The sequence below is a fragment of the Macaca nemestrina genome, chromosome 17 (genome assembly GCF_043159975.1).
Source record: "Macaca nemestrina isolate mMacNem1 chromosome 17, mMacNem.hap1, whole genome shotgun sequence".
Lineage (NCBI taxonomy): Eukaryota > Metazoa > Chordata > Mammalia > Primates > Cercopithecidae > Macaca > Macaca nemestrina.
In genome coordinates, this window is record NC_092141.1 from 91,068,340 (window position 1) to 91,094,716 (window position 26,377).

The 26,377-nt window shown below is 66.1% G+C and overlaps 2 protein-coding genes across 3 annotated transcripts in view; both read right to left on the minus strand.

Moving 5' to 3' along the window:
• Window positions 1-218: 218 nt before the first annotated feature.
• LOC105469332 (fatty acid synthase) lies at window positions 219-20,323 on the minus strand. Of its 2 annotated transcripts, none has more exons than XM_071081855.1 (43): window positions 20,196-20,323; window positions 18,435-18,568; window positions 17,505-17,657; window positions 15,731-15,904; window positions 15,353-15,553; window positions 14,680-14,802; window positions 14,488-14,603; window positions 14,251-14,385; window positions 13,033-13,495; window positions 12,633-12,820; window positions 12,125-12,314; window positions 11,384-11,478; window positions 11,023-11,157; window positions 10,744-10,947; window positions 10,536-10,651; window positions 10,168-10,340; window positions 9,903-10,094; window positions 9,742-9,822; window positions 9,473-9,649; window positions 9,114-9,293; window positions 8,840-9,043; window positions 8,048-8,352; window positions 7,300-7,689; window positions 7,056-7,220; window positions 6,748-6,869; window positions 6,506-6,660; window positions 6,221-6,424; window positions 5,942-6,092; window positions 5,683-5,861; window positions 5,480-5,599; window positions 5,229-5,351; window positions 4,917-5,137; window positions 4,626-4,827; window positions 4,237-4,388; window positions 4,056-4,147; window positions 3,743-3,894; window positions 3,391-3,633; window positions 2,949-3,137; window positions 2,481-2,711; window positions 2,159-2,379; window positions 1,930-2,028; window positions 1,197-1,448; window positions 219-1,127 (listed from the first exon to the last, which is right to left on the minus strand). In XM_071081855.1, the coding sequence occupies exons 2-43, from the start codon at window positions 18,559-18,561 to the stop codon at window positions 990-992; spliced, it is 7,533 nt and encodes a 2,510-aa protein (XP_070937956.1). In that variant the 5' UTR covers window positions 18,562-18,568; window positions 20,196-20,323; the 3' UTR covers window positions 219-989. The 2 variants fall into 2 exon arrangements, with proteins under 2 accessions (XP_070937956.1, XP_070937957.1); XM_071081856.1 differs by having other exon boundaries at window positions 18,435-18,563; window positions 20,196-20,319.
• A 3,004-nt stretch (window positions 20,324-23,327) lies between these two features.
• LOC105469334 (coiled-coil domain-containing protein 57) overlaps window positions 23,328-26,377 on the minus strand; it is a 129,338-nt gene continuing 126,288 nt past the window's right edge. Inside the window, exon 20 of the mRNA XM_071081871.1 lies at window positions 23,328-23,727. Coding sequence (XP_070937972.1) covers window positions 23,543-23,727 — 185 coding nt within the window. The 3' untranslated portion in view covers window positions 23,328-23,542. The remainder of the gene's footprint in view (window positions 23,728-26,377) is intronic.

The window sequence follows — 26,377 nt, forward strand, 5'->3', positions numbered from 1 at the left end:
ACCGCCAGTCCCAGTGCCTTCCAGGGAAACCCGGGGCTGCCACGCAGGCTCCTTCCTCACTCCCTGGCCCAGCCCCGGCTCTGGGACATGGCCTAGGGATGTGCGGGAACTGGGGATCAGAGGACAGAGAGCATCCCCTTCACGGCCCCATGACTGGGTGGGGCGGAGCTGGAGAGCTTGCAGCTGCCGGGTCAGGGAGGAGGGAAGAAAAGATGGCGGCAGAGATCACATGCGGTTTAATTGTGGGAGGCTGAGAGCAGCATTTTTACCAAATTGGTGTAAAAATGAAACGGGGTCCGGACGTGAACACTGACAGTTACAGTAAATTTCAAAACCCGAGCAGCAATTTGAATCATTTCTTGAAAAACAAACACAGACAAACACCAAACACGGAGTTGGTGCCCGGCGCGGTCCGCAGGGTTGGAGGCCAGCCCTGCATCATGGGTGTGGCCAGGCACTGTGTGCCTGTGCAGGGACCCAGCTCCTCGGGGACTGGCCCACACGACCTCCCACGCAGCGGGCTGAGCCAAGGCCTGGCCAAGAGGGGGCCGCAGCCAGCAGGCCTGGGTGGCCACCCGTGCCCGCAGGGGACATCGGGGAAATGAGGGCAGTGTGCGGGACCCACACGCTGCCTGAGGAGTCTTTGCAGGGTGGACAGGCCTGGGGTCTCTACCAGCAATGCAATAAATATGCAAATCCAAGCGCAGAAAGACCAAGCGCAGACCCCACGGGCGCAGGAGGCCCAGCCCGGTTCCTGCAGGCATCGCCGGCTCTTCACAGACCAGGAGTCTCCAAGTCGGCGGCTCTGGTGTCCCCGAGGTGCCGTGGGAGGCGGCGGGTGGGTGGGACATGCCTAACGCCTACGTCTAGCAGCCTCGGAGGGCAGTGGCACTGGGCCGGGCAGGGTCCTACCGGCAGGACCCTTCCTGCCCCGTTGTGTGGCGGGGGGTGGGGATGGCGGAGTGGCCTCGGTGGCGGGGGGCACGGGCCTAGCCCTCCCGCACGCTCACACGTGGCTCAGCCAGGGAGCTGTGGATGATGCTGACGATGGACTCCAGGCCGCTGCCCTCCAGCAGCGTGCGGTGGTCACCCTCGATGACGTGGACAGACACTTTCCCGTCGCATACCTGCAGGGGGTGCCATCAGCCGCTGCCCCACCCACTCCCGTCCCCATTCCCGTCAGGCCGCTTGCACACCTGGGAGAGGTTGTAGTCCGCGCCCAGGTCCTCGCCGTAGGCGCCACCCGTCTTGGCACGCAGCAGCATCACGTTGCCATGGTACTTGGCCTTGGGCGTGTACTGCTCGGCGGCGCGCAGCTTGTAGTAGAAGGACAGGGCCGCGAAGCTCAGCTCCTGGCGGTCCAGGCCCTGGTGGCTCTTGATGATCAGGTCCACGGCGGCCGCCACACGCTCCTCCAGGCCCTTCAGCGGCAGCAGCGCCTCCAGCACCTGCGGGGTTGGGCTCTGAGCAGGTGCCGGCAGCACCCACAGCACCGTGCTGCGCCTGCGAGGTGGGTTTTTTTTTTTGAGACAGAGTTTTGTTCTTGTTGCCCAGGCTGGGGTGCAATGGCGTGATCTCAGCTCACCACAACCTCCGCCTCCCGGGTTCAAGCGATTCTCCTGTCTCAGCCCGAGTAGCTGGGACTACAGGCGCCCACCACCACGCCCGGCTAATTTTTGTGTTTTTAGTAGAGAAGGAGTTTCTCCATGTTGGTCAGGCTGGTCTCGAACTCCCGACCTTAGGTGATCTGCCTGCCTCAGCCTCCCAAAGTGCCGGGATTACAGGCGTGAACCACCGCATCCAGCCGGGGTCGGCTATTAAAGGGGTGAAGCTAGGGGGCCTTTAATAAAGCTCTTGGCGTCCCATCCCACCCTTCCTTTCCTGCCCAGTGCTCTGGGTCGGGCGGCCTCAGGGGTGTCGGGGACCAACCCTGTTGTGCTCCATGTCCGTGAACTGCTGCACGAAGAAGCATATGGCCTCCGTCTCGGCCTCAGCCTCGCAGCCTGGGGTCAGCTTTGCCCGGTAGCTCTGAGAGGAAGGAGGGGCTGCTGAACAGATGGAAGGGGCGGAGCCTCCCAAGCGACCATCCCCCACAGCCAGGCACAGGGAGGGAGCCCAGATTTGTGCCACAGGCCTCTAGGGCTGGCCTGGCTCTCACCTGGGTGTAGGCCAGTACGTAAGTGTGCGAGCCATCGAAGAGGAAGAGGCTGTTGTGGGTGGGGGCTGGGTTCTGCTGGGCCTGCAGCTGGGAGCACATTTCAAAGGCCACGCAGGCCCCATAGGAGTAGCCGGCCACGCGGTAGGGGCCCTCGGGCTGCACCTGCCTGATGCAGTCGATGTAGTAGGCAGCCAGGCTGTGGATGCTGTCGAGGGGCGCAGCTGCAATGGCAGTGCCAGGCACTCAGCATGTGCAGGTGGCAGCCACGGGCCCCGTGATGGCCAGCACTGACCACCGCGTCCAGAGGAGGGCCCGGGAGTACCTCGGGTGCACTGCAGGCCATAGGTGGGGATGCTGAGCCGGGAGGCCAGGCTGTGGAACACGGTGGTGGAGCCCTCGATTGGGTGCACCAGGAATAGGGGTCGCTCAGAGCTCTGCACTGAATTGAGCCGCATCAGGGTAGGGCCCTCGGGGTTCACCAGCAGGGAGCGCAGGTTCAGTTGAGTCTGCTGCCGGGCCGGACCGTCCTCCTTGGGCGTGGGGGATGCCAGCTCTGTGAAGACAGGGGCAAATGCCAGGCTGGTCTGGCTGCAGGGCCCTGGCACCCACGCAAGGACACAGACACGTACGCAAGTCCCCACGGTGCTATGTCTGGTGGGAGTCGGGGTGGAATGCTCAGAATGGCACCGTGATGAAAGGTGGGATGCCTGCTGGGACATGGTCCAGACAGCAAGGAGGAAGGGCTGGGTCAGTCCGGGGACCCCACTCCCGCCTGGTCACTCGCACGCACCGTTGGCCGCATCTGCCTTCAAGGACAGCTCCTGCAGTCTCCGGAGCGTTAGTTGCCGCACCTCGCGCATGGACAGCACCAGGTTGAGCTCGCGCTCCAGTGTCTGGCGCACCTCCACGCTCATTAGCGAGTCCAGGCCCAGGTCCGCCAGTGAGCTGTCCAGGTTGATGGCAGCCAAGTCGCGGATGCCTGGAAGGGATGTGCTCGGTTGGCAATTCCGGGGGGGGGCGTGGGGACGGCCTGCGTGGGGCAGGGTTGACACCCAGGCGTGTGCAGGCTGTGCATCTCCCAACGCACCATCACCACAGTGACACCTGCGCCCGCACCCTGGCTCTGCAGATGGGGAAACTGAGGCACACAGGGCCATGACTGCTGTGTCCATCCCAAGACCCTGATGCCAGCAGGGGAACCGCGTGGCACGGCTCCTGCTGGCAGTGCTCACCTAGGATGTGTGCCACGGCCTTCACCAGGTCCTGCTCGCCGTCCCTGTCCCTGTAGGCCGCAGCCTTCTCAGCCAGCACGAAACTGCTCAGGACCATGTGGGGCTGGTTCAGGAAAAGGTCCAGCACCTCCAGGCAGGAGGCCACACGCTGGGGCAGCGTGCCACCGATGACCGTGGCGTTGATGTTCACTGTGTCCGCCAAAATGCCCACGTCGCCGATGGCGCCCCACTGCACGGCCAGGCCTGTGGGCGAGGGGGCAGGTGGGCAGGGCTGCGGGGAGAATGTGGGGGTGGGGAGTGGCCACTGGGAGAGGGGGGGTGGGCAGGGCCAAGGGGAGAGGGTGGGGCCCACCTGGGAGGCCTTCGTGCCGGCGTTTCTCGCAGATGCGCTCCATGGCAGAGTTGGCAAAGCCATAGTTGCTCTGTCCGGCATTGCCGCGCCCGGAGCTCACAGAGGAGAAGACCACAAAGTAGTCCAGCTCAGGGCATGCCTCCCGGGTCACCCTGTGGGCACGCGTGTCACTGCCCATCGGCCGGCACCCCCAGGAACCCCCAACCTCCCACCCCAGGAAAGGCCAGAGAGGGCTGTCAGCGAACCACCTCGGCTCCCACAGCCCTGAGCCCAGACCCCAGCAGAGGGGGGAGCAGGGCTGCGCGGTGCCCACCTGTCCAGGTTCAGGGTGCCACTGTACTTGGGCTTGCAGACGTCCTGGAAGAACTCCGGGGTCTGGTTCTCCAGCATGGCGTCTCTCAAGACCTGGGGGAGGCATCCTCAGCACTCCCTGCGGCTCCAGGGCCTCACCCGCCCACACAGGGCCCTGCCTTGGTCTCGGGGCTTCCCCTCACCATGGTTAGGTTGAAGATGCCGCCCACGGGCCCGAGCTGCGCCGCCTCGGCGATGAGGCCCCGGGCCCCCTCCAGGGAGCTGATGTTGCTGGTGGACACCAGCACCTGCACGCCCTGGCGCCTCCACTGGCGGACCTGCTTGGCCTGGTAGCCTGCGGGACACAGGACTGTGGGCTGGACCGGGCCAGGGTACACAGTCTCTTCCCCACATGCCAGGCTGGGGAAGTGGGGAGCAGCTGCAGAACCCTGTCCAGCAAGCGCCCGCCAAGATGGAGGGGAACAGACCCCACACGCTGTGACAGCCCACGATGGTGGGCTGCAGAGAAGGACTCAGGGTCCCGGGGCTGCGCCTGGCCCAGGCTGGTCCACAGGCACCCCTGCCGACTCACCTGTCCGGACCCCGGAGCGAGAGGTCAACACGAGCTTCTGCGCCCCACGCTGGATCAGCCACTGTGCCAACTCTAGGCCGAGGCCACCCAGACCTCCAGCGATGACGTAGCTCTTGTAGGCCGGGCAGAAGGTCTTGGAGATGGCCGACATCAGCGTGGGTTTGGCCCCCTTCAGCACTGCCTCCGGCTCCTCCGCAAGCACCTGCGTCCGGGCAGCAGCACCCACCAGCTCAGGCACTGCCTGGGGACCAGAGCCTGGGATGCCCGAGGCGCCAGGACTCCTCCTCTCACCTGCACGATGACTTTGCCGATGTGCTTCCCCTGGGCCATGTAGCGGAAGGCGTCCTCCACCTGGGCCCCAGGGAACACTGTGCACTTGAGGGGCTGTACCACCCCATCCCGGATGCCGGCCTGCAGGAGCGCTGCCACCTCCTGCCATTCAGCGCTGCCATCCAAGAGCGCATCCAGTAGGATCCCGTGGAATGTCACGTTCTTCAGGAAGATGGCCATGCCTGTGTGCAGGGGACGTGCTCACCCAGGGCCTTCCATACGTCCACCCACACCCATCCATGCCCACCCCCGCCCAGGTGCTGCCGGCCTCACCAAGTGGGTGGTTCTGAGAAAGGTCGAATTTGCCAATTTCCAGAAAGCGACCGTGCTGAGCCAAGCACCTCACGCTGGCCTGCAGCTTCTCTTCCGCCAAGGAGTTCAAGACCAGGTCAACACCTACGGCGCCAGAGGGGCCAACAGTCACACCCACTGCAGGCCCAGCCACCGCCGCCCAACGGGCCAGACCCCGCTTCTCCCTGAGCAGGAGGCAGGCGGGGGCTGTGGGGGCTGTGGGGGCTGCTCACCCTTCCCGCCCGTGTGCCGCAGAACATGCTGCTCGAATGATGTGTCCCGGGAGTTGGCGAAGCTGGTGCTGTCAAGCTGGGGGAACCTGGCCTGGAGGTATGCCCGCTTCTCGGACGACCCTGGTGGGGAAAGGAGGTGCCGCTGGTGAGCCGGAGTGGTGGGGCTGGGAGGGCGGCGCCCGGCTCTGGGGGCAGGGCCTTACCCACAGTGGTGAAGACGCGGCAGCCCAGACTGAGGGCGATGGCGATGGCGGCCTGGCCCACGCCGCCGGAGCCCGAGTGGATGAGCACTGTTTCCCCGGGACGCACCCGCCCGCGCACCACCAGCGAGTAGTAGGCTGTGCAGTAGACGACGGGCACTGAGGCCGCCTCCTCCAGGGTCCTGGGGATGCAGCAGGTGGGTCAGTGCAGGCCTGGCCACCATCCACGTGGGGCCCAGGCTCACACCCCGGACACACTCACCAGTTGGATGGCACGTCCCAGAGAAAGTCCGGTGACAGCAGGACAGAGGTGGCCAGGCCCTCGGCAGGCACCAGTCCCATCACACGCTTGCCACTGGGGTCTCGGCCCGAGAACTCCATGCCTAGCAGGTTGTCCTGGGAGGCCCACTTCCCTGGGGGAGACGGCACTGAGCCCCCCACTGCCCACCCTTCCCTCCCAAGGGGCTTCCAGGCAGGTCCTGGCTGCTGGGGTCTCTGTTCCCCGGTCCGGTCCACTCCCACGGCCCCACGCCACCCATACCTGGAATGGCCTCAGGGGACAGCTTGCCGGTGGCCAGCATGATGTCGCGGAAGTTGAGGGAGGCGTAGTAGACCGTGCAGAGCTGGGCGCCGGGGCGGGAGGGCTGGGCATGGCGCAGCGAGGAGCAGACCCAGCGGATGGAGGACAGGTCCCCCCGGGTGAGGGTGGTCACAAAGGCGTGTGCCGTGGGCTCCTCAGGCTTGTCTAGGGAAACAGGAGGTGGGGCTACTGCGGGGCCTGCAGGCGCAGTCTCCCGGGAGGGGCAGGGCAGTGTGGGGGGCTCACCCTCCTCCAGCAGGAAGTGGCGGAAGGCCCCCCAGGCCCCGTCGCGGTAGACGTTCATCACCAGGTCTCCCTGCAACACCTTTTGCAGCTCTGCGGAGCCCGGGTCCACCTCCGGGACGCGGGAGGTGCTGCTGAGGTTGGACAGCAGCACGCACCTGGGGGCAGAGGCGGTGAGCTCAGGCTGGGGAGGGGGAGGCGAGTGGGGAAGGGGAAGAGGAAGGGGTGAGGGGCCGTGCTCCTACCGGAGGCGGTGCCCGCCGGGCTCTTGGCGGAGACAGTTCACCAAACCCACCACGCCTGAGGTGGCACAGTTGACGGCCTTCAGCCACACAGGCCGGGAGGAGTCCTCGTCAGCCAGGATGCCCTGCAGCGGGACAGGGATGGTCAGGCCACGCTCCGCAAGCTGGGCAGTGGGGCGGGGCCTGGAAGTGGGGCGGGGCCTGGAACAAGCCGGGCAGTGGGGCGGGGCCTGGAACAAGCTGGGCAGTGGGGCGGGGCCTGGAACAAGCTGGGCAGTGGGGCGGGGCCTGGAAGTGGGGCGGGGCCTGACCTTCAGCGACTCCACCCAGCGGAAGCTGGTGTCGTCCACCGGCAGGAAGATGGGGCTGTCCTGCGGGGCGGGCCGGCGGCACAGGAAGAGTGCAGAGCCGTAGAAGGACTTCTTCAGGCCCACCAGGCGCAGCGACACACCGGAGAAGAGGCTCTCCCACGCGTCCTGTGGGGGCGGCGGTCAGCACCCGGCCGGCCTGGTCCTCACCCGGCCCCCACCCCGTCCCCCTGCCCGGTGGCCGCACCTGGCTCAGGATGCCCTGGCCGTACTGAGGCTCAGCGGAGGTGAGGAAGGCCACGGTCTCCCCGAGGGGGTGCCCCCGGAGCAGTGTGTGCAGCAGCAGGAAGCCCCCTTCTCTCAGGGTAGCCACCATGTTGCTGAGAGCTGAGGCCGGGTCCCCGAGGGCAGCCACAGCACAGTTGCACACCAGGAGGTCAGTGCTGCCCAGGGTGCTGGGGGCAGGGTCCGCAGGGTCCCACTGGCCCTGGGCAATGTCGTGCTGCTGCAGCTGGGCCTCGGCAGCCTCCAGGGCCTGAGGGTGGCGGTCGGTGGCCGTGTAGCTCAGCTGCAGCAGGGGCTGGGCGCCAAGCAGGCCTGGGATGCGGGAATACAGGTGGCCGTGGCCAGCCAGCACCTGAAGGGGGTAAATTCTGGAATCAGCCCCACACCAGGCCGGTGCCCCTGACCTGGGGCTGAGCAAAATGTCTGAGACCAGAGTCTGGCAGAAAGGCTTCCCCGTCAACCCGATGATGGTGCCAGCCGCGGGCACGCACAGATGTCACTGGTCTTATCCCTGGGGTCCTGCCTAGGTGCACCTCTTGGAGCCCACGGGCCCTCCACGGCGGCTGTGTGGACTGCACAGAACCACAGGTGGCTGGCCGGCCCCTCCCACTGCCCAGGGCCTCCCCGTGTCTGTGTCTCCTTCTGTGACTGATGTTGGGGTGGGTCGTGCGACGTTCAGGGCAAGGGCCTGGCTGCCAGGAGGCACCCACCTCCACCACCTTCATCTTCCGGCTGGGCATGTTCTCCACGGCAGTGTCCAGGCAGGCCCTGAGCGCCGGGGAGTCCAGGAGGCCGCTGAGCAGAGGGTCCTCTGACAGCTCAGGCCTCTTCTGGGCCAGTACCTGCGCCAGCTCCAGCTGCAGGTTCCCGTTGAGCTGAAGCCTGCAGGCAGCTGACAGCAGCTGGGGCAGTCCCTGCTGTAGGGGGTCCTGGGGGACCTGGGCCCCATCCAGTCCAGGCACCACCATCCTCAGCCCCTGCTGGGTCACCTTGGTCTGCAGTGCCTGCGCCAGCCCTGGGGAGGGAGGGAGGCAGGCCTGGTGTTCCCAAAGCCCCAGGGCATCTGCCTGGCATGGGCCCTCAGACCCACGCTGTCCTTCTGGGGCCAACACCCAGCTCTGCCTACAGGACAAGAAATAGCTGAGGGATGAGGAGGGGGCTGCCCACCATTGTGACGTTGACTCCTGACCACCGCGGACACAGTGAGGGGCCGCATTCAGCTGCAGAGGCTACTCTGCCTAGCCAAGGTGTGACCTGGGGCTGAATCTGTCATCTTTGCCCCCAAGACCCCCTTCAAGACTGAGAAAGTGACCAGGGACAAGGAAGACGGGGGGCTGGGGAGGGAGGGACGCTGCCGTCATGAGCTCCGGCCGGAGAGTTGGGCTGGGGTTGCTGACTCCGAAGGGGGCCCCGTGGAGAGGCAAGTCTGGGGTCAACACGAAAGGGCGGCGATCGCTCCCCATCGCCAGGGGTGTCCGAAGTTGGCAGGGCCGGGACCTCACCCTTGCACAGCTGCAGCTCCTTCTGCAGGGCAGCACGCTCAGACAGGCACCCCTCCTCCACGTGGGGCGTGAAGCAAAACTTCTCCAGGATGGGCACCTGTTGGTCCTGCTGCCGCCGCGGGGCTGACTCAGTGTGGACACGGGACATGTGGACGCCTCCGGCCACTGTGATGCTCAGCCACCTGCTCACCACCACGTCAGCCACTGTGGGGACAGCCGGGTGAGTGTGGCACAGTTGGCTGGGAGCCCTGGGTTGGGGCCGGGGCGGGGCTACCTTGGGCGTCGTCCTGCAGCGTGTACAGCTTCTGCCTGTGGGTGGCAGGGTCGATGTGGATGGCGGTGATGCGGGTGGGCAGGTGCAGGCTGCGCTTGGCCAAGCCCAGGATGGATATCTGCAGCATGGCGTCCAGGAAGCTCACCCAGTTGTCCTTCCACAGCAGCCTCCCCGACTCACCTGCACACAGGGCCTGGTTGGTGCTGTGGAGCTCCCAGGTCCCTGGGCCACCTCCCAGAGCCCGCCGGGCCCCTCGGCTCCCTCTGAGGCTGCATGCCCAGCCGTGGGTGCCCTCTGTGGCCCCCACAATGGCGACCGCCCTCCCCGGTGGCTTGGGCAGCAGCGCGGTCAGTACCCACCTTCCAGGCTGGCCTCCAGGATGCCATGGAAGTGAGGGCCATAGTCGTAGCCACGCAGACGCAGCTCCTTGTAAACCTCAGCCTGGGTCAGGAAAAGGGGCTCCTCGGGGTTGGGGGGGGGGCTTTCCGGGTGGTTGAAGAGCCTGGGGTCAGGGTCCTCCCACTGGTACACCTTCCCTGCAGGCAGGCAGGTGTGGAAGAACCTGAAGACGGGTGGCATGGCCAGCGGGCACAGCCCCCGCAGCTCCCACGCCACCAGCCCTGCTTACCACTCACTATCAGGTTGCCGTTCTGTGACACCTCGAAGGCGCGGGAGGCCTCCAGGAGCCGTACCTCCAGGGACACGGTCCCTGCAGAGCAGGAGAGTCAGAGATCAGAGGGCAGCACCTGCCCCCAGCTGCCCCCGCCTTGGTCCTGGGGTGCCCCTCACCAGTCTTGGGCAGGATGGTGGCCTGGTGCAGCACCACGTCTTCAAACACCACAGGCAGCTGCTCCACGGCCAGGCCCAGGGCCCGGGCCAGCGTCTTCCACACTATGCACAGGTAGCCAGTGGCGGGGAAGATGACGCGGCCGTCGATGGTGTGATCCACCAGGTAGTGGTCGGGAGACTCGGGGCTGGTGTCTGCGGGAAGGCACAGGCCTCAGCACTGGTGTGGGGAGGGAAGAGCTTGCCCACCCGCCGGGCCCCTGCTCACCGATGTTGTAGACGGCGGCCGAGGGGGAACCAGAGCCGTTGGGGAAGTCCTCGGCAGCTGGCACGTCCCAGGCCAGGCTGTGGTCCCACTTGATGAGTGGGGAGATGAGGGGGGTTCCTCGGGGAGCTGGGAACTCCACAGGCGGGAACAGAGCATTGGGGTTGGCGTCGATGCTGTGGAGAAGGGAGGCACAGGCAGCACATCCGTCACCGGGGTCCAGGGGCTCTGGGTTCAGCCGACCCACTCCCTGTGGTGGACCATCCAGGGCTGCTCCCACCAGCCTGGGTCAGTGAGGGTCCGGCAGCCCTGCTCACCCACCCCACGCTGTCGACTGCAGGAGATGAGGCCCGCGATGGGAAGGGACCCACCCTGAGAGGTGCAGCCTGCCGATGCCGGTGAGGAAGAACTCCAGGTTGTCCCTGTGATCCTTCTTCATCAGGGGGATGATGGTGCAGCCCGGCTTCAGGCCACGCTTCAGGACAGCCTGGGGACGGCAGGGCGCGTGGGCTCCCTTGGTGCTCAGCCGAGGTGCCCGTCCCAGATTCCCGGCGCCCGCCGCCCCCAGGCTGGGCCTACCTGCAGCAGGGCATGGGGCGCAACCTCCAGCACCACCGCGTGCTCGGGCACGTGACACAGGGCCTCCTGGAACAGCACGGGGCTCACCAGGTTGTTGACATTGTACTCGGCGGAGGACGTGCGTGCCAGGCTGCTGTGCCACTGGGCCTCGGGGATGGAGGTGCTGAGCCAGCGGGCTGAGCGTGGCTTCGGCTCCCGGATCACCTGCACGAGGGGCCAGGTCAGTGCTGGGTCACGGGCACCCCGGCCCGCCCCGCGCCCCCCGGGCCGAGTCAGCACCTTCTTGAGCGCCTGCAGCAGTGGGGGTGCGATGGCCTCCATGAAGTAGGAGTGGAAGGCCATGCCGCCGGTCCGCACCTCCTTGGCAAACACACCCTCCTTCCTCAGCTGCTCCATGAACTCGAACACAGAGGCCTGGGCATTGTGGGAGCCTGGATGAGCATCCTGGCCGGGCACCCACCTCAGGCTCAGGGAGGTAGAGAGAACCAAGAGGGAATGCGCAAGGGACCTGGGGACAAGCCTGCCCCATCCCCAGGCCCGTCAGAGCCTCACGGGGCATAGACCGTGGCCGCATGTCCCTGCCAGACTTGCAATGGCAGGCGCAGGGGACAGAGGAGCCAGCCTGGGCCGCAGCACCCACCTGAGGTCCCGAGATGGTGACTGTGTCCTTGGAGTTGTGGCAGGCGGGCACCACGCCCGGGGGGCAGCGCTGTTTACACTCCTCCCAGGACAAGCCTATGGCAGAGCCAGCCTCAGAGGCTTAGCGTGGGGACTGAGCCGCTCCCAGCCACCCACCTACCCAGGACACCGCCTGCAGCTGGGGGCAGTAATGATAGGCGTGGTAAATGGCAGCCTTGGAGCCTTCATGAGAAACGTTCGCCCCCTGCTGTGTTTGACCCGTGGGTGGAGGTGTCATTACAGAGCTGCCAGGGGCAGCTCCTGGGAGCCCAGTCCCAGATGGTGGCCCCTCAGTCCTCTGCAGTCCCAGTTCTTTCCAAGCCCTGCCCACATGTGGCCCACAGGGCTGAGATGGGTGTCAATGGAGGGCACCAGTCTGAGGGAACCCTGGCGACCTGTGTGTTGGCTTCACTAAAGCCCCTGGGTTCTTACTATGCCGGGGCTGTGTCCCAGGGGGCTCCACGCAGGCCTGATGCCCATGGGCACGTGCCTAGGCCCAAGGCTGCCAGGTGTGGGAGCAGTGGGGCAGCTGCACGGGGACTTGCGCACGGCTGTGTCTGAGCTGGGTGTCCCCGGGCCAGCAGGGGCCACTCTATCCTACAGGGGCCAGGCCAGGGCTACAGGTGAGGACCCCACAGCGAGAAGGCAGCCTCCTTTCTTGGAGGTGCTGGGGGCTCCTCCGGGAGACCTCGGGGACACCTACCCACGGCTGCCATGGCGCCCGGCGGGAGATGGGCTTCTTTGATGCATTGCCCCCTCCAGTAGGCAGCGAGGACGGCCTCCTCCTGGGACAGGCAGCCGTCAGCGTAGCCACAGGCCACCTCCCCCAGAGAGTGGCCGATGATGCCGTCTGGTCTCAGCCCCATGCAGCTCAGCAGGTCTATCAGGCCTATCTGGGGTAGAAACAGGACACTCAGCTCGCAACCTCCAGCAGGTGCAGCTGTTGGGGGCGGCCCCCCGGCCCCACTGGGCCATCTCCACACCGGCCGCATCGACCCTCGCAGGTCTCCTGGCAGGAGAAGCCCCTGTGGCCCCAGCACCCAGGCCCCACTGAGACCCCTCCCCTCCCTGCTCCCGTCCTACCCCCAGCACAAGGCTCTGCCCGGCAAAGAGGCTGTCAGGGTCCTGACTAGAGACTGCAGCTCCTGGGCTCCAGGGAAAGCCAGAGCCCTGGGCTGGCATTGCACACACACGGGCAAGCTGGGTCCTACCTGGATGGCAGTCAGGCTCACGAAGGCGTGGACGATGTCGTCAAAGGTGCTCTCGTCCATGCTCAGAAGCAGCTGCGACACCTTCAGGCCGAACGGCTTCACAGCCTCGTCGGAGCGCAGGATAGAGTCTCGGAAGCGGTCCAGGCGCATGAGGCTCAGCCCCATCCCGCGCCACTGCGTGCCCATCCCTGTCCCAGAGAGTATGTCACGAGGCTTAGCGCCATCCCGCGCCACTGCGTGCCCATCCCTGTCCCAGAGAGTATGTCACGAGGCTTAGCGCCATCCCGTGCCACTGGGTGCCCATCCCTGTCCCAGAGAGCACCTCAGGAGACCACCGGCTCCAGCTCGCCTGCCCTCTCCGCAGAGAAGGGACCACCTTGGGGACAGAGTGTGGGCTCACCAGAGCAGATGAACCAGAGCGGGCGCTCGCCAGCGGGCACCTGCTGCACCTCTGGGCCACTGTGCTCGCCACCCAGCACGGCATAGCCGCGGAAGGGCATGGCCGTGGTGGGGATGGCCGCGATGTCATTCAGCATGCTCAAGAAAGCCAGCTCCTGGCTGTGCTGGAGGCCCTGCTCCAGCAGCTCCTGCACGGCCTCAGGGGTGCGTCCACTAGCCCGCAGCAGACGGGGCAGGCTGGCGTGTGGGGCGGGTGCCGGGGGCGGCTGCGTGTGGGGCCTCAGGATGACGTGCACGTTGGAACCCCCAAAGCCAAAGGAGTTGATGCCCACGTTGCCACCACGGACGGGCAGGGGCTGGGCCACCACTTGCAGCCGCCCATCCAACAGTGCTGGGATCTCAGGGTGGGGGCTGTGGAAGTGCAGGTTGGGGGCCCAGAGCCCGTGCTCCAGGGACAGCAGCACCTGTGGGGGTACATGGTGGGTGGGCAGCCGCCCCACTCCCTGCACTGCTGCCTGAGCTGGGGGCAGGCGCCGCCCCGGGACGCTCACGTGGGGCCAGGGTTCCAGGGCCCTCTCCGACACACTTCCTGTCCCCAACCTAATCCTGCCATGGCACAGGGGTCTGATGACTGAGCCGCCGTGGCCCTGCCCTCAGCTTGGTCCAAGACCTCCCCTTCGGGCCTTGCTGCCTCCCAGCCTGATGTGGACCCTCCAAAGCCTGGCTGTGGCCTGAACACTAAGGCCCCCTTGGTCCAGATGTTGCATCTCAGAGGCTGCATAAGGCCCGAGTGACTGCGGGTGTCGGGGCTCCTGTGCCTGGTCTCTGAAGAGCCGCAGGCCTCTGTTAGTGGGTTGGGAAGCTGTAGACACGGGTGGGCAACACGGGAGACCCTGATGCTGCAGCTGACCTCCCCCAGGCCTGCCCCTGTCTCGCTCTTCCAACCCAAGCGGCTCCTCCAGCTTGGCTCCATGTCTGGCAGGCGCTCGGCAGGACGTGAGACCCCCAGGGAAGGTCCAGTGAGCCTGGCTATGAGCTCTCCCTGCTGTCAGCCTCAGTGCCTCTGCTCAGACCCGAAGCATAGCCCGGGGGACAGGGGTTCCTGGTGGGGAAGCCCCTGCCTCCACTTGGCAAATGGGAAGCAGCAGTGCCCAGCCATGGCGCAACCCAGTCCCAGGGAGCAGGGGGCTGAGGGTCCCCCAAGCCCAGCTCCACCTACCTTGGCCAGGGCTGCCAGCCCCGAGACTGGCTCCGGGTGCCCCATGTTGGACTTCGTGGAGCCGACGAGCAGTGGCTCCTGGCGGGTGGCGCACAGGGCTCGGGCGATGCCATTCAGCTCCTGGGGGTCACCCACCTGTGGGAAACACGGGGGGGTCAGGGGCTCTGGCCAGGCCACCTCTCCAGGCGTGGGCATGGGTTAGGGTCATGGGGTGGTGAGTTGGCGGGGGCGCATCACCTTGGTGCCTGTGCCGTGGGCTTCGATGTACTCAAATGACTCAGGGGCCACTCCAGCCGACTGGTACAAGGAACGGATGAGCTGCTCCTGGGCCTCTCCAGAGGGGAAGGTCACGCCTGCGGAGGGCTCGGCTCAGCGCTGCGGCCCCAGCCCCGGCTCCCACCTGCCCCCAGGCACCCCGGCAGCGCCCACCTTGCTCCTTGCAGCCATCTGTATTGGTGCCGGCGTTCAGGATGGTGGCGTACACCCGCCGGGCCAGGGACTTCTTGGTCAGCAGGACGGCCACCACACCCTCCGAGCGGCAGTACCCGTTTCCTGGGCGGAGCAGCACCTCAGGCCCCAGGCTCAGCCCCACACTGGCCCTCACCCCACCAGGAGGAGCTCTGGGGTGTGGCGTGGGTGTTTGGGTGGGGGTCCTGGGAGCTGGCAGAATGCTACACAGCATGGGACGGGTGCAGGGGGCCATCCTGTGCCACTGTCCTGGCTGCCCAGGACGCACCGGCCACACACTCCCATGTCACTGTCCTGGCTGCCCTGGCCGCGCCGGCCACACACTCCCGTGCCACTGTCCTGGCTGCCTCGGCCGCACCGGCCACACACTCCCGTGCCACTGTCCTGGCTGCCCTGGCCGCGCCGGCCACACACTCCCATGCCACTGTCCTGGCTGCCCTGGCCGTGCTGGCCACACACTCCCGTGCCACTGTCCTGGCTGCCCAGGACACGCCGGCCACACACTCCCGTGCCACTGTCCTGGCTGCCCTGGCCGCGCCGGCCACACACTCCCATGCCACTGTCCTGGCTGCCCTGGCCGCGCCGGCCACACACTCCCGTGCCACTGTCCCGGCTGCCCCGGCCGCACACTCACCCTCTGCGTCGAAGGCCTTGCAGGTGCCCTCGGGGCTCAGCATCCCCAGCCGCAGGAACTGCACGGAGGTGTTGGGCTTCAGCAGGACATTGATGCCCCCCACGATGGCGGCAGGGCATTGCCCGCTGGAGATGGCCTGGTAGGCGCTCTGTAGGGCCACCATGCTGGAGGAGCAGGCCGTGTCCAGGGCGATGCTGGGCCCTGGAAGGAAGGGCGCCACGGCTCAGGTGGGGCTGCGAGCCCAGGAGACCCCGGGCATACCTCCCGCCACCAGGCGGGACACACGCTACACGGAATGAGCCCACACCACGTGGTTTCTGCTCAGCACGTGGGGACCTGAAGGCCACCCACCATTGCAGGAGGCTGGGCAGGACCCACCTTTGAAGTCGAAGAAGAAGGAGAGCCGGTTGGCCATCATGGCTCGCTGGCAGCCCACCATGCTGTAGCCCACGAGCGTCTCAGGGTCGCGGCTCAGGGCCTCCGAGGCCTCAGAGCCGCTCACGCCCACCCAGACGCCAGTGTGTGTCCCTCGGAGTGAAGCTGGGTTGATGCCTGCCACAAACAGTGGTCAAGACCCCATGGCTGGGTCCCACAGTGCAGCCTGCCCATCAGCCAGCCCGCCAGCCTGCCCGCCCACCAGCCCGCCCGCCTGCCCATGCAGCTCTAGGGTGAAGGTCCTGTCTCAGCCTACTGGCTTGGGGTGGCGGGCCATCCCAGTGGGACCCTGGAAGGGGCCTAAGGAGGGTGAGGTGTGCTCTAGAGGGGCCGGAGCAGAGCCTGTGGGCAGCAGCCAGCCCAGGTGAGGCCTGGAACAAGAACCAGGTCACAGGGGGAACGAGGCGGAAGGGGCAGGCGGGCCCAGGGGAGGGCACCAGGCGCGGCCAGAGTGGCTCCGGGAAGGACAGAGGGCTGCATTGTCCCCAGGCGACGCCTTTGGCCCCTGGTGTCACCGGCAAGCTCTGATGAGCCCGTTGGCCAGTGGCCTCTCCAGCACCAAGGGCAGCCTGCGCCAGGACAGGCCGTGATAAGGAGCCGAGGAGACAAAGACCAAGTGTCCAAGTTCAGAAAGGAGAGAGGAACACCGGCCACCCCCAGGGAAGCAGAACCTCAGTCTTGGGGTGGGGCCTGGCAGCAGGAAGGGCGCAGGGGAACGGCCTCCGCCTCTCAGCCAGTAGGGCCCCTCCTTGCCCCGGTGGGCTGGCTCTGCCCTAGGGTGGGTGGGTGTGTGAACCGCTCACGCCCAAGGGCAGCCAGGGGCTCAGCCTCCCCCATCAGGAGGTCCTTCTCCACCCAGGGAGGGAGCTCCTGAACCTTAAGAAACGGTGTGGCCGGGCGCAGTGGCTCACGCCTGTAATCCCAGCACTTTGGGAGGCCGAGGCGGGTGGATCACAAGGTCAGGAAATCGAGACCATCCTGCCCAACATGGTGAAACCCCATCTCTACTAAAAATACAAAAATTAGCCAGGCATGGTGGCACACGCATGTAATCCCAGCTACTTGGGAGGCTGAGGCAGGAGAATGGCGTGAACTCAGGAGGTGGAGGTTGCAGTGAGCTGAGATCATACCACTGCACTCAGCCTAGGTGACACAGTGAGACCCCGTCTTAGAAATGAATAAACAAATAAATAAATATAAATAAAAAAGAAATAATAAAAAAAAAAATGGCGTTGCGCTTGTCCGAGGTCACGTGCCAGCCAGAGCGTGGGCCAGGCTGGCGGGATGGAGTGGGAATGCCTAGGGTTGGGGAACGTGGGCAGGGTGGTGGGGAGGATGGGAGGGGAGAGACAGCAGGGCCAGTGCTACCTGCTGCTTGGCTGGTGGGGTGGGGGCCCAGGGGGCCCCTCAAGAACCTCCTGCTCTGCCTCTCGTCACTCCAGCCCCTGCCCCTGCCCCAGCACCAGCCAGACATAGGGAGTGAGGAAACTGGTACACCCAGGTCAGGGCACACCCATGACACCTCTGGGGTGCAGTTGTGAAACCGTGGCCTACCCCGTGGCCCACACCTCCCTGAGCCCGTTGGCCAGGGGCACAGCCAGGGAGCGCAGGTGGTGCCGGCACCTGGTTCTACCAGAACCAAGAACAGAGAGAGCACTGCCTATTCCACACGGGGAGCAGGAGCCCTCGGCACAGCAGTCTCGAATGCCCGACCCACCTGCGTCCACGATGGCCTCATAGGTGACTTCCAGCAGCAGCCGCAGCTGAGGGTCCATGGTGTGTGCCTGCTTGGGGTGAACTCCAAAGAAGGAGGCATCGAACCTAGACAGGTCCTTCAGTTTGCCGGACCGCCGGGGCAGGCCGTAGAGCCCTGCGGGACAGGCAAGTGTTTAAATCTCTGACTGACGCTGCCCAGAGATGGGGGCCCTGTGGGGTCCCTAGAGGGACCATGGTGGAATTAAGGACTCTCTGCTATGCCTGGGAGACCCAAACAATGGAACAGGCTCCCCAGGAGGGGAAGACCGTGGCCCCAAAGCGGGGACTGGTACGACCAGGTCTGTTGCACAAAACCCAAGCCCTAATCCAGAGATGGGCCCCAGAACAGAGAGAGCTCGGTGGGAGTGAGGCTGGGGGACCCTCTGCCTGGCTGCTGCCTCAGCTCCACCATGCTGACTCACAGCTTGCCCGTCAGGTAGAGCTGCTCTGTGGAAGAGCCTACTGGGCGTGGGGGAGTTGGACCAGCCTCCCGGAGTGCACCTGGTATGCAACCTGCCAGCTCAGGACACAGGCGGGGGCAGCCTGGCTGGAAGGGCTCTGGCCCCCCACCTGCCCCCTGCATGGGTGACAGTCGCCAGCCCGTGACCCATCCTCTGAGCTTGGCTCCTCCTCCGTAACAAGCAGGTGGGCCCTGCCTGGGCTGGCCCCTGGCCTTGCAGCTCTTGGGGGAGCCTCCTGGGCGCATTTTCTAGGCCATTCTGGTGCAATGTACAGGAAGGAGGCTGCAGCTTGGACTCGCCCATGGGTGACCAGTGGCTCTGCGGCTGGCACTGGGCTCAGGCCAGTGCCTGGGTGGTGACGACACAGTGCAGCAGGGAGGCTGGTGTGGGGACTTCCCACCTCGGGCACAGGGAGTCCCGCAGCCACATACCCGCCTTCCAGCGACGGTCGTCGTCCGTAACCATGTCCACGCCGCCGATGAGGTTGTCCCAGAACTCCTGCAAGTTCTCCGACTCCGGAAGCTTCCCGGACATACCGGCAATCACCACCTCCTCCATGGCTGCTCTGCGAGGCGGGCCGTGTGAGTGCCCCACACATCCCGGCCACAGCACCCCCGTTAGCCTCGGCACCCAGAATGGGCGGGCAACCCAGGTGGGCCAAGCGCCACCCTGAGGGTCCATGTGGGCCCTGGCCCCGCTCTCGCTGGGAGGGGCTGCGTGCTCTGGGAACAGGCCCACCTCTGGGCCCTGACCCATTCAGTTCCGGGTATTGGCTAGGGGACCCCACTGGGGCCCTGCTGCCCTGGCCTCCCCAGGAGTTAGTAGTTTCTGCGCCTGTGTCCGCTTCCACTCAGCTCAGCCTCAGCCCTCCAAGGCTCCTGGAGCTTGTCCCAGACCATCCCTAGGGGCGCCCGGGGGCTCACAGTGAGGGGCAGGCAGGCCACCCGAGATGGGGACAAGGCCCCAGGTGGCCAGTCTAAGAGGCATCAAGGAAACGGAGAGGCAGGGTCCCAAAGCCGGGGCATGGAGGTGGCAGAGAGCCCTAGAGGGGGGTACTCAGCGCCCATGCCCACCTGTGCTGGGGTGGAGGCCTGCTGTCCAGGCCAGTCCAAGAGCCACCAAGGCTGGGGAGGGACGAAACGGGGATAGGCCTGTGCTCTGTGGGAAAAGGGGCCCCTGCCCCACTGTGGACCAACCCAGCCAGTCCAACCCCTCCAGCAGGGTCCAACCTGGAGAACCGCTCCTGGCCAGGACACGCAGGTGTTGCCTGGCACCCCTCACCTGCGCGGGTGAACCCACAGACACTTGCTTGCCTCCCCATACCGACCCAGAACACAGCAGGCCCTCCCTGAGGCCCGGGTCCCTAAGACCCCGAACGGGTGCCCAGGCCGTCGGCTCCTCATCCACAATGGGGTCTGGTACAGCTCTGGGGGGAGGGGGCGGAGGCCAGCCCTGGTCTGGCCACTTGCACGAGGCCCCAGGGCCTGATGTGCGGGCCGCCCCTCGGCAGTGCGGCCTCCCTCGGGCCGTCCCGGCAGGGAGGCGGCCGCCTTCCCAACCACCGCGATTCACAGAGGCTTGGCTGCCCCGGGCCGGCTCCAGGCCCGCACGCTGGGTCCTCGCCGCTTGCTATTCACGAGGGGTCGACGGCCAGGCAGGGGGTGGGGACACCGCCGCGCGCCCGGCCTCCCTTCGCCCCGGGCGGGGGCTGCTCGGGACCCCTGCGCTTCGTCCGGGCGGCGCCACGTGATGGGGAGGCCGGCCCCGGCGCCCACTCCCTTCCTCCCTCGCGGCGTCCCCTTCGGGCTGGGCCTCGGCTACCGGGCGGCCCCGGGAGGAGGATGCGGCGGACAGGGCCCGGCGGCGCCTTTGTGGGCGCGGGGAGGCCGAGCTGGGGGCTCCTCCAGGCCCTCCAGGGTCCGCGGCCTCCCCCCGGGGAAGCGAAGGCGGCTGTTGGCGGCGCTCCCCGGCGTCCTTCCCCCGCCATCCGCCCACCTGCTCCGCGGGGCCCCGGGCGCTTCCGAAGAGGCTCAAACACCGAAACCCAGGCAGGCCGTGGAGGCGACCCCCGGGTACGGGGCCAGGCCACGAGCGCCCTGGGGGCGGAGGATGAGGAGCCGGGCCGCCCCCCGGACCCCGGCCCCGGCCCCGACCCCGACCCGCGCCCCGGCCCCAGCGCCGGCTGCTCGTACCTGGTGAGGGCGCGGGCGGCGGCGCGGGCGGCGGCGCGGGCGGCGGAGAGCGAGGCTGGAGCGCGGCGGAGCGGAAGGCTGAAGCGCGGCGGAGCGGGAGGCCGGGGCCGCTGCCGTCTCTCTGGCTCCCTCTAGGCCGGCGCCGGCGCTATTTAAACAGCGGCCATCCCCGGGCGGCCACGCCACATGGGCTGACAGCTTGGCTGCGCCGCCCAGGCCAATGAGCGTCGGGGCTGCGCCCCGGGACCCGGCGCGCCGCCGCCGGTGGGGTGATGCCCGTGCGCGCCGCCGCCCGAGCCGGGACCCTGAGCGGGAACGCGCCGGGGGGTGGGGCTGGGCCTGGGGGGTGCCGGGGGCGGGGCGGGCGGAAAACCACCGCCCCCCGACTTCCGCCTCCCGCCTCGCGGGCCCCGACGAGCACGCGGCTGTGACTGAGCCCGCGGCGCGCCTCCGACCCCTGTGTTCGCCGGCGCCACGTGTGCGGGATGGGAATGCTTGGGCCACACTGGGGACTACACCGCGGCCACACCGGGGTTCCCGCCGGCCGCGGCGGGGCGCTCGGACCCACAGGCGCGCGGAAGGACGGACGGACCCGTCTGCCCGCATCTCGGCCGCCGACTCCACGCAGCCGTCGCTGCCCGCGCGGAGTAGGCTGGGGGCGTGGCGCGGCGGCAGCAGCAACCAATCGGGTGCCAGGGGCGTTCGCGCCGGCCCAATGGCGGCGCGCGGGTGGGCGTTGCTAGGCGATAAGGTGATGGGCGGGCGGCGGGGCGGTCCCGGATGCCGCGCGGGCCGCGGCGGTAGTGCGGTCGTTGACCCCGGCCGCGGGCACCCGGGCCGGGGTTACTGCCGGTCATCTCACCGCCTCCCGGGTTTTCCTCTCGGGGCCGGCGGGGAACCCAGACGGACGCCAACCCACCCGACGGCCCCTCCTTGGCAGCCTCCCGGGGATGGGGATGAGGCGCAGGGCCGAACGGGCGAGCGCACTCCAGGCCGCTGGAGCTCAGCGGAGGGGAGGGGCGCGGCCACGTGGCCAGCGGGGTCGACCGGGACACCCACCTGGTGTGGTGCGAACAAAGGGAGCCGCTGCCCCGCTTCCCTGGGCGAAGGCTGCGAGTTTTTCAGGGCGCACCCACGGGTGGGGGCTCAGCCCGGCCCTCGTGCGTTCTCTCCCTCCCGAGTGATTTCCCTCCTCGAATGGTTGCCAGCTCGGCGGCCTGAGCCCTGAAGCGTGCCCTCCCTTTTCTGGCAGCCTCGCGCCTGCGGGGCCACGCACCCCACGGGGGGCAAGCGGGCCTTGTGAGGCCACAGGTGTCCCTGGCTGCATGTCCTACTTTTTGGGCTCAGGAAGCCCGGGCCGCTGAAGGGGAACCGGAGACTGGGGCCCCGGCCCCTCTGCAGGTGCGCGGCCTCCTCCCTTTCCTGAGAGCAGGCCTGAGGGTCACGCGGCCACTCCACGCGTCTTTTCCCTTCTGGGGCTGTGGTTCACGCACCGTGGGACGGAGGCTCAAGGAAGGACAAAGGGAGACAGGGCTGGGGCTGGCGCCGCACTGCTGTCCCCACTGCGGGGGTTCTTCTGATTCAGGGTGAGGCCCTGTGTCAGCCTCGGGCATGCAGGCACACAGCTCCGGCTCTCCATGCTCCAAACCTCCCAGGTGGCCCTGGGGGCTGCCAGTGCTGGTGGTCAGTGGCCAGCAGGGCCCTGCTCTCTGCAGCCTGTCGGGGGCTGGGCCAGCTACAGGGGAGCCCTGGCTGGCTCCCAAGGAGGTTGGAGACTCGTCCAGCACCCTGAGGGCTTCTACAGAAAGTGAGCGGCAGCGGCCGGGCTTGGCGGCTCACGCCTGTAATTCCAACACTCTGGGAGGCCAAGGCGGGCAGATCACGAGGTCAAGAGTTCTAGACCAGCCTGGCCAATATAGTGAAACCCCATCTCTACTAAAAATACAAACATTAGCCGGGTGCAGTGGTGCGTGCCTGTAGTCCCAGCTACTGGGGAGGCTGAGGCTGGAGAATAGCTTGAACCCAAGAGGCAGAGGTTGTGTGGGAGACCACAGAGCACTGAGAGCCCCCCAGCCCATCCCCAACTCTGTCTGTGGATTCCCATGAAGCAAGTGAGGGACGCTAACTTCAAATGCCTGCGCGGCAGTAACTCCTGCCTTGGGGACTGCAGCCTGTCTGTGCGGTGTGATCTCTGCTTGTCACGTTTATCCAGCCTGCACACCTTTGAGCTAGGCCAGCCGATGGCACTGTCTGTATTTTACACGGGTGTAAACCGAAGCTGCAAAGGTCCCATGATTTGCCGAGGCAGCATGGCAGGTCAGGGCTGGGAGCAGCGTTCTCCCATCGTCTTCCCAGAGAAGCTGTCTGCCCGGTTCAGAAAGGTGGCCCGAGGGTATACGGCAAGGCCCGTCACTTCGCCTAGCGGGGTACCGGCTGCCTCCACCCCTGCACTCTGCTGTGGGCAGAGCGTGACCAGGCCTGGGTGCCAGGCAGGGGGCGGGGGGGGACAGAGGCAGGGCTTTGGAGGAGTGGGGGTGGGACATGAACCCCCGACAAGTCACCCTCCTGCTGGTGCTGGTTGCAGAGCACTGTGTCCGTGTGGAGAACATGCAAGGACTCTTGGAATTGCTTTTTGGCGGGGTAGTGTAGTGTGTTCCAGGCAGACGGGCATCAGTTTACATGTGTGTTTCTTGTCCTTGCGGGCACCTGGCCCTGGGCACCCAGGTGGCAGGGATATCTTGCTGTTATCCTTTGCGGGGGTGGGCGTGGAAGGCCCAGCGGTGACCGCTGTCCTGGGTTGGCCTCCACCCTGTCAGCGCCTGACATGCGCACCCCGACCTGCATGAGGCCCAGGTGCCCACCTGGCTTCCAGGGGTCACTTTGGCCAGGTTCACTGGTATCCAAGGCTCTCACTCCTGGGAGGGCCCCTCCCATGGCACTCTCGGGAGACACTTGCTCTGTGGGTGGGCTTTCTGCTCTGACCCCTACCCGCTACCAGGCTCTGAGGAAGAGGCCACGCTGTCCCCAACACCACCGGTGTGCAGGTGGCTGTGGGTGGTGACACAGGCAGGCCAGGCTCTGGCACAAGCACCTCATACTGCATTTCCCAAGTAGGACAGATAAACAACGCCATGGCCAAGCAGACACCCCAGGGAAGAACCTGGTTTTAATGGGCCCAGCGCTCCGGGAGGCCTTCGGTCAGCAGAGTCGCCTCGGCACTCGGGAGCCTGTCCCGCAGCTCCCTGCCTCCACCCTGCACGCTGCGCCCACACACCCCACCACGGAGGTGAAAGCGCAGGCACCATGCGGAAGCCCCGAGGGGGGTGGGGCGGGGCGGGGGGAGGAAGTCAGTCCTTAATGTTGTAGTTACGGATCTTGGGGGTCCTCTGGCAGCCTTTAACTTTTGCGGGATGAGACCGGGAGGCTCCTGTGGGCTTGGCCTTTGCCTGGGCTGCCGTCTTCATCCCTGGGGTGGCAATGCCTGCCTGCATCTTGACGGGGCTGCTATCGACTGCTGGAGGAGCTGGGAGCTCTATCAGGCAAAGAGACACGAGAAGAAAACAGCATGCGTCAGGAGGGGCAGGAGGCTGTGCTTGCACGCACTGCACATATGCAGTGCTTCTGTGTCCCCGGCCAGCGGGGGCCCTGTGACCCTTGGCCTGGCTGTCCTCCGGGAGTCCATGAAGGCCAAAGGATCCTCCTGGAGTGACCAGAGAGCCATGGCCTCACCTTGCTCAGTGGGTCCTGCTTGGCAGGGGCTGGGCCTGCCCCTCCACTGGACACCTGGATATCTGGCTCTGAAAATGGTCCTGCCATGGCCATTTCGTAATGGGTCCCAGGAGGGGGCGGGCTGCTGCGGTAAATGGTTGACTCGAAGCCTCTCCTCCCAGGCCGCCCGGGTGTCCCTACCCTCTGAGACACATCCCCTGCCCCCGCCTCCTCGATGGGCCAGCAGCGCCAGGCTTTCGAGGCCAAAGGAAAGGCCGCGCTAGTAGGTACCATGTGGCCGGGCACAGGCCAAGGGCCCAGGAGTGTGCCACACACAGAGGCTGGGGCCTAAATGCCAGGTAGCCCTTCCAAAGCATCGGCTGAGACCGTCTTCGCAGAGAGGTGTTGTAGGGGATCTGTATCTGGCCAGTTTTTCTCTATTTTTCATTTTTTAAATTAAGAATATGGGTTTTTTTTTTTTTTTTTTTTTTTTGGTAAAACAGCAGCAAAATGTTACCACAAATCCATGGCAGGGCCCGGCGCTGTTGCTCACGCCGGTAATCCCAGCACTTTGGGAGGCCAACAAGGGCGGATCACCTGATGTCAGGAGTTCAAGACTAGCCTGGCCAACACGGTGCAACCCCGTCTCTACTAAAAATACAGAAAATTAGCCGGGCGCGGTGGTGGGCACCTGTAATCCCAGCTACTCAGGAGGCTGAGGCAGGAGAGTCGCTTGAACCCAGGAGGCGGAGGTTGCAGTGAGCCGAGATGGTGCCATTGCACTCCAGCTTGGGTGACAAGGGCAAAACTCCATCTCAAAAAAACAAAACAAAAAATCCACAGTAAGGTGTGAGCTCAGCGTCCACTGAGTGGCCACATCGTGGCTGGGGTGAGGTCTAGAGGGCTCCAGTGCGTGGCTGAGTGTGGCCCGGTGGGCAGTCTGGACAGGCTGACCTGGGCAGGTCAGCCGGCGGCCAAGGCCTCCTGCTGGAGCCCAGCCTGTGTGGTCTGCGTGCAGCCTGGCTGACTGGGAAGCATCTGTGCTTTGGGGTTGCCGGCAGTGACGCACTGTTTCTCTGCTGGGCTGTGCAGTGCACATGGGGGCAGCCACACGCTCCCGGCCCTGGCCCTGGGCCCCTCTTCGCATCTCAGCTTCTTCCACTCTGATCCACTCTTGGGGTCTCAAGACACCTGGAACCAGGCTTCCTTTCCCTGCAGCCTCGTCGGCGTCACAGTCCCTGGTCCCTGCTGGGGTCCTGGGGGGCCCTGGATGCTGCCTGCTCCCTTTGCTTCCAACCCCCAGAGGAACTCCTCCTCTTCACACAAAGGCTCCCACCTTATCTCTCGACAATAATCCGCCCATCCCCACTCCCACCCCCCACTCCCTCCCCCAGCTCCCCACGCCGGCTTGCAGAAGGTGGGGTATCCCGTGAAAAGGGCTTCCCACTGGGAAGCTGGTCCTCTAACCAGGCCCTAGTACTCCACTGTGACCCTGAGGGGTCTCCTCACACGCAGGGGCCTTGGTTGTCCCTCTCTAAGGCACAGGGAATCTGGAGGCTTTGCCCAACTTGATCCTCCTGAGACAATGCCTGCGGGGATTTTCAGAAAAAGTGAGCTGAGGGAGGGTGAAGGGCCTGCCTCTTTGCCTGGGAGGCCTGAGCTGGTGCTGCTGGGAGGACCTGGCTGTATCCCGGGGCAAGCAGGGAGGTGTGAGTGGGGCACAGTCCCCGGGGCAGGGAGGGTGAGCTGGCCCCCTCCCCAGGGCAGGCCGGCCCCTAGCTCAGAATATCCACTTTGCAGGCTCTGGTTTCTTCACTGGTCCTTTTCCTGCCAAGCCCTCCTCAGGGATGGTGGCAGGGAACTGGCCAGGAGTCCAGGACCCCAGGGCAGGGTACAGCCCTAGGCCGGAGGCACGGAGCTGGATGTGTCAAGGCGGCTGCCCCAGGCGTGACTCCCTGTGACCCCAGATTCTTCTCCTACCTGATGCTAATCTGAGGTCAACCCAGTAACTGGTCGGTAAAAACACTCTTGGCCTCCACTACTCTCCGCCCCTCCTTCTCGCCTGACCTGTTTTGCCCAGCCTGGCCGGGATTTCGCTTTCTGCATTGGGCTGATTGGGCCGGAGGGAAACCATGTGAACCACAGTTTGCTGGGCACAGCGTGAGAAGCGCGCCTCTTGGGTCCTGCACCCCTCCCCCACCGGCTGCTCGTGCTCTGGCCTGAACAGAGCTTCTGGAAAGTTCCTGAAACATCCAAGGCCTTGCAGTGATTAACCAGGGGAGGGGGACTGGGGCCTGCTTGCCCCTCCCAGGCTTACCCCGTCCCAGGGCCTGGTGTGTGCTCAGGCAGGGCCACCTGAGCTGGGCTCCATCCCCTCAGGTGGCTGCACTATACTTGGAGGGATTTGGAGACGGGCGTCTCACTCTGTCGCCCAGGCTGGAGTGTAGTGGCGCGATCTTGGCTCACTGCAAGCT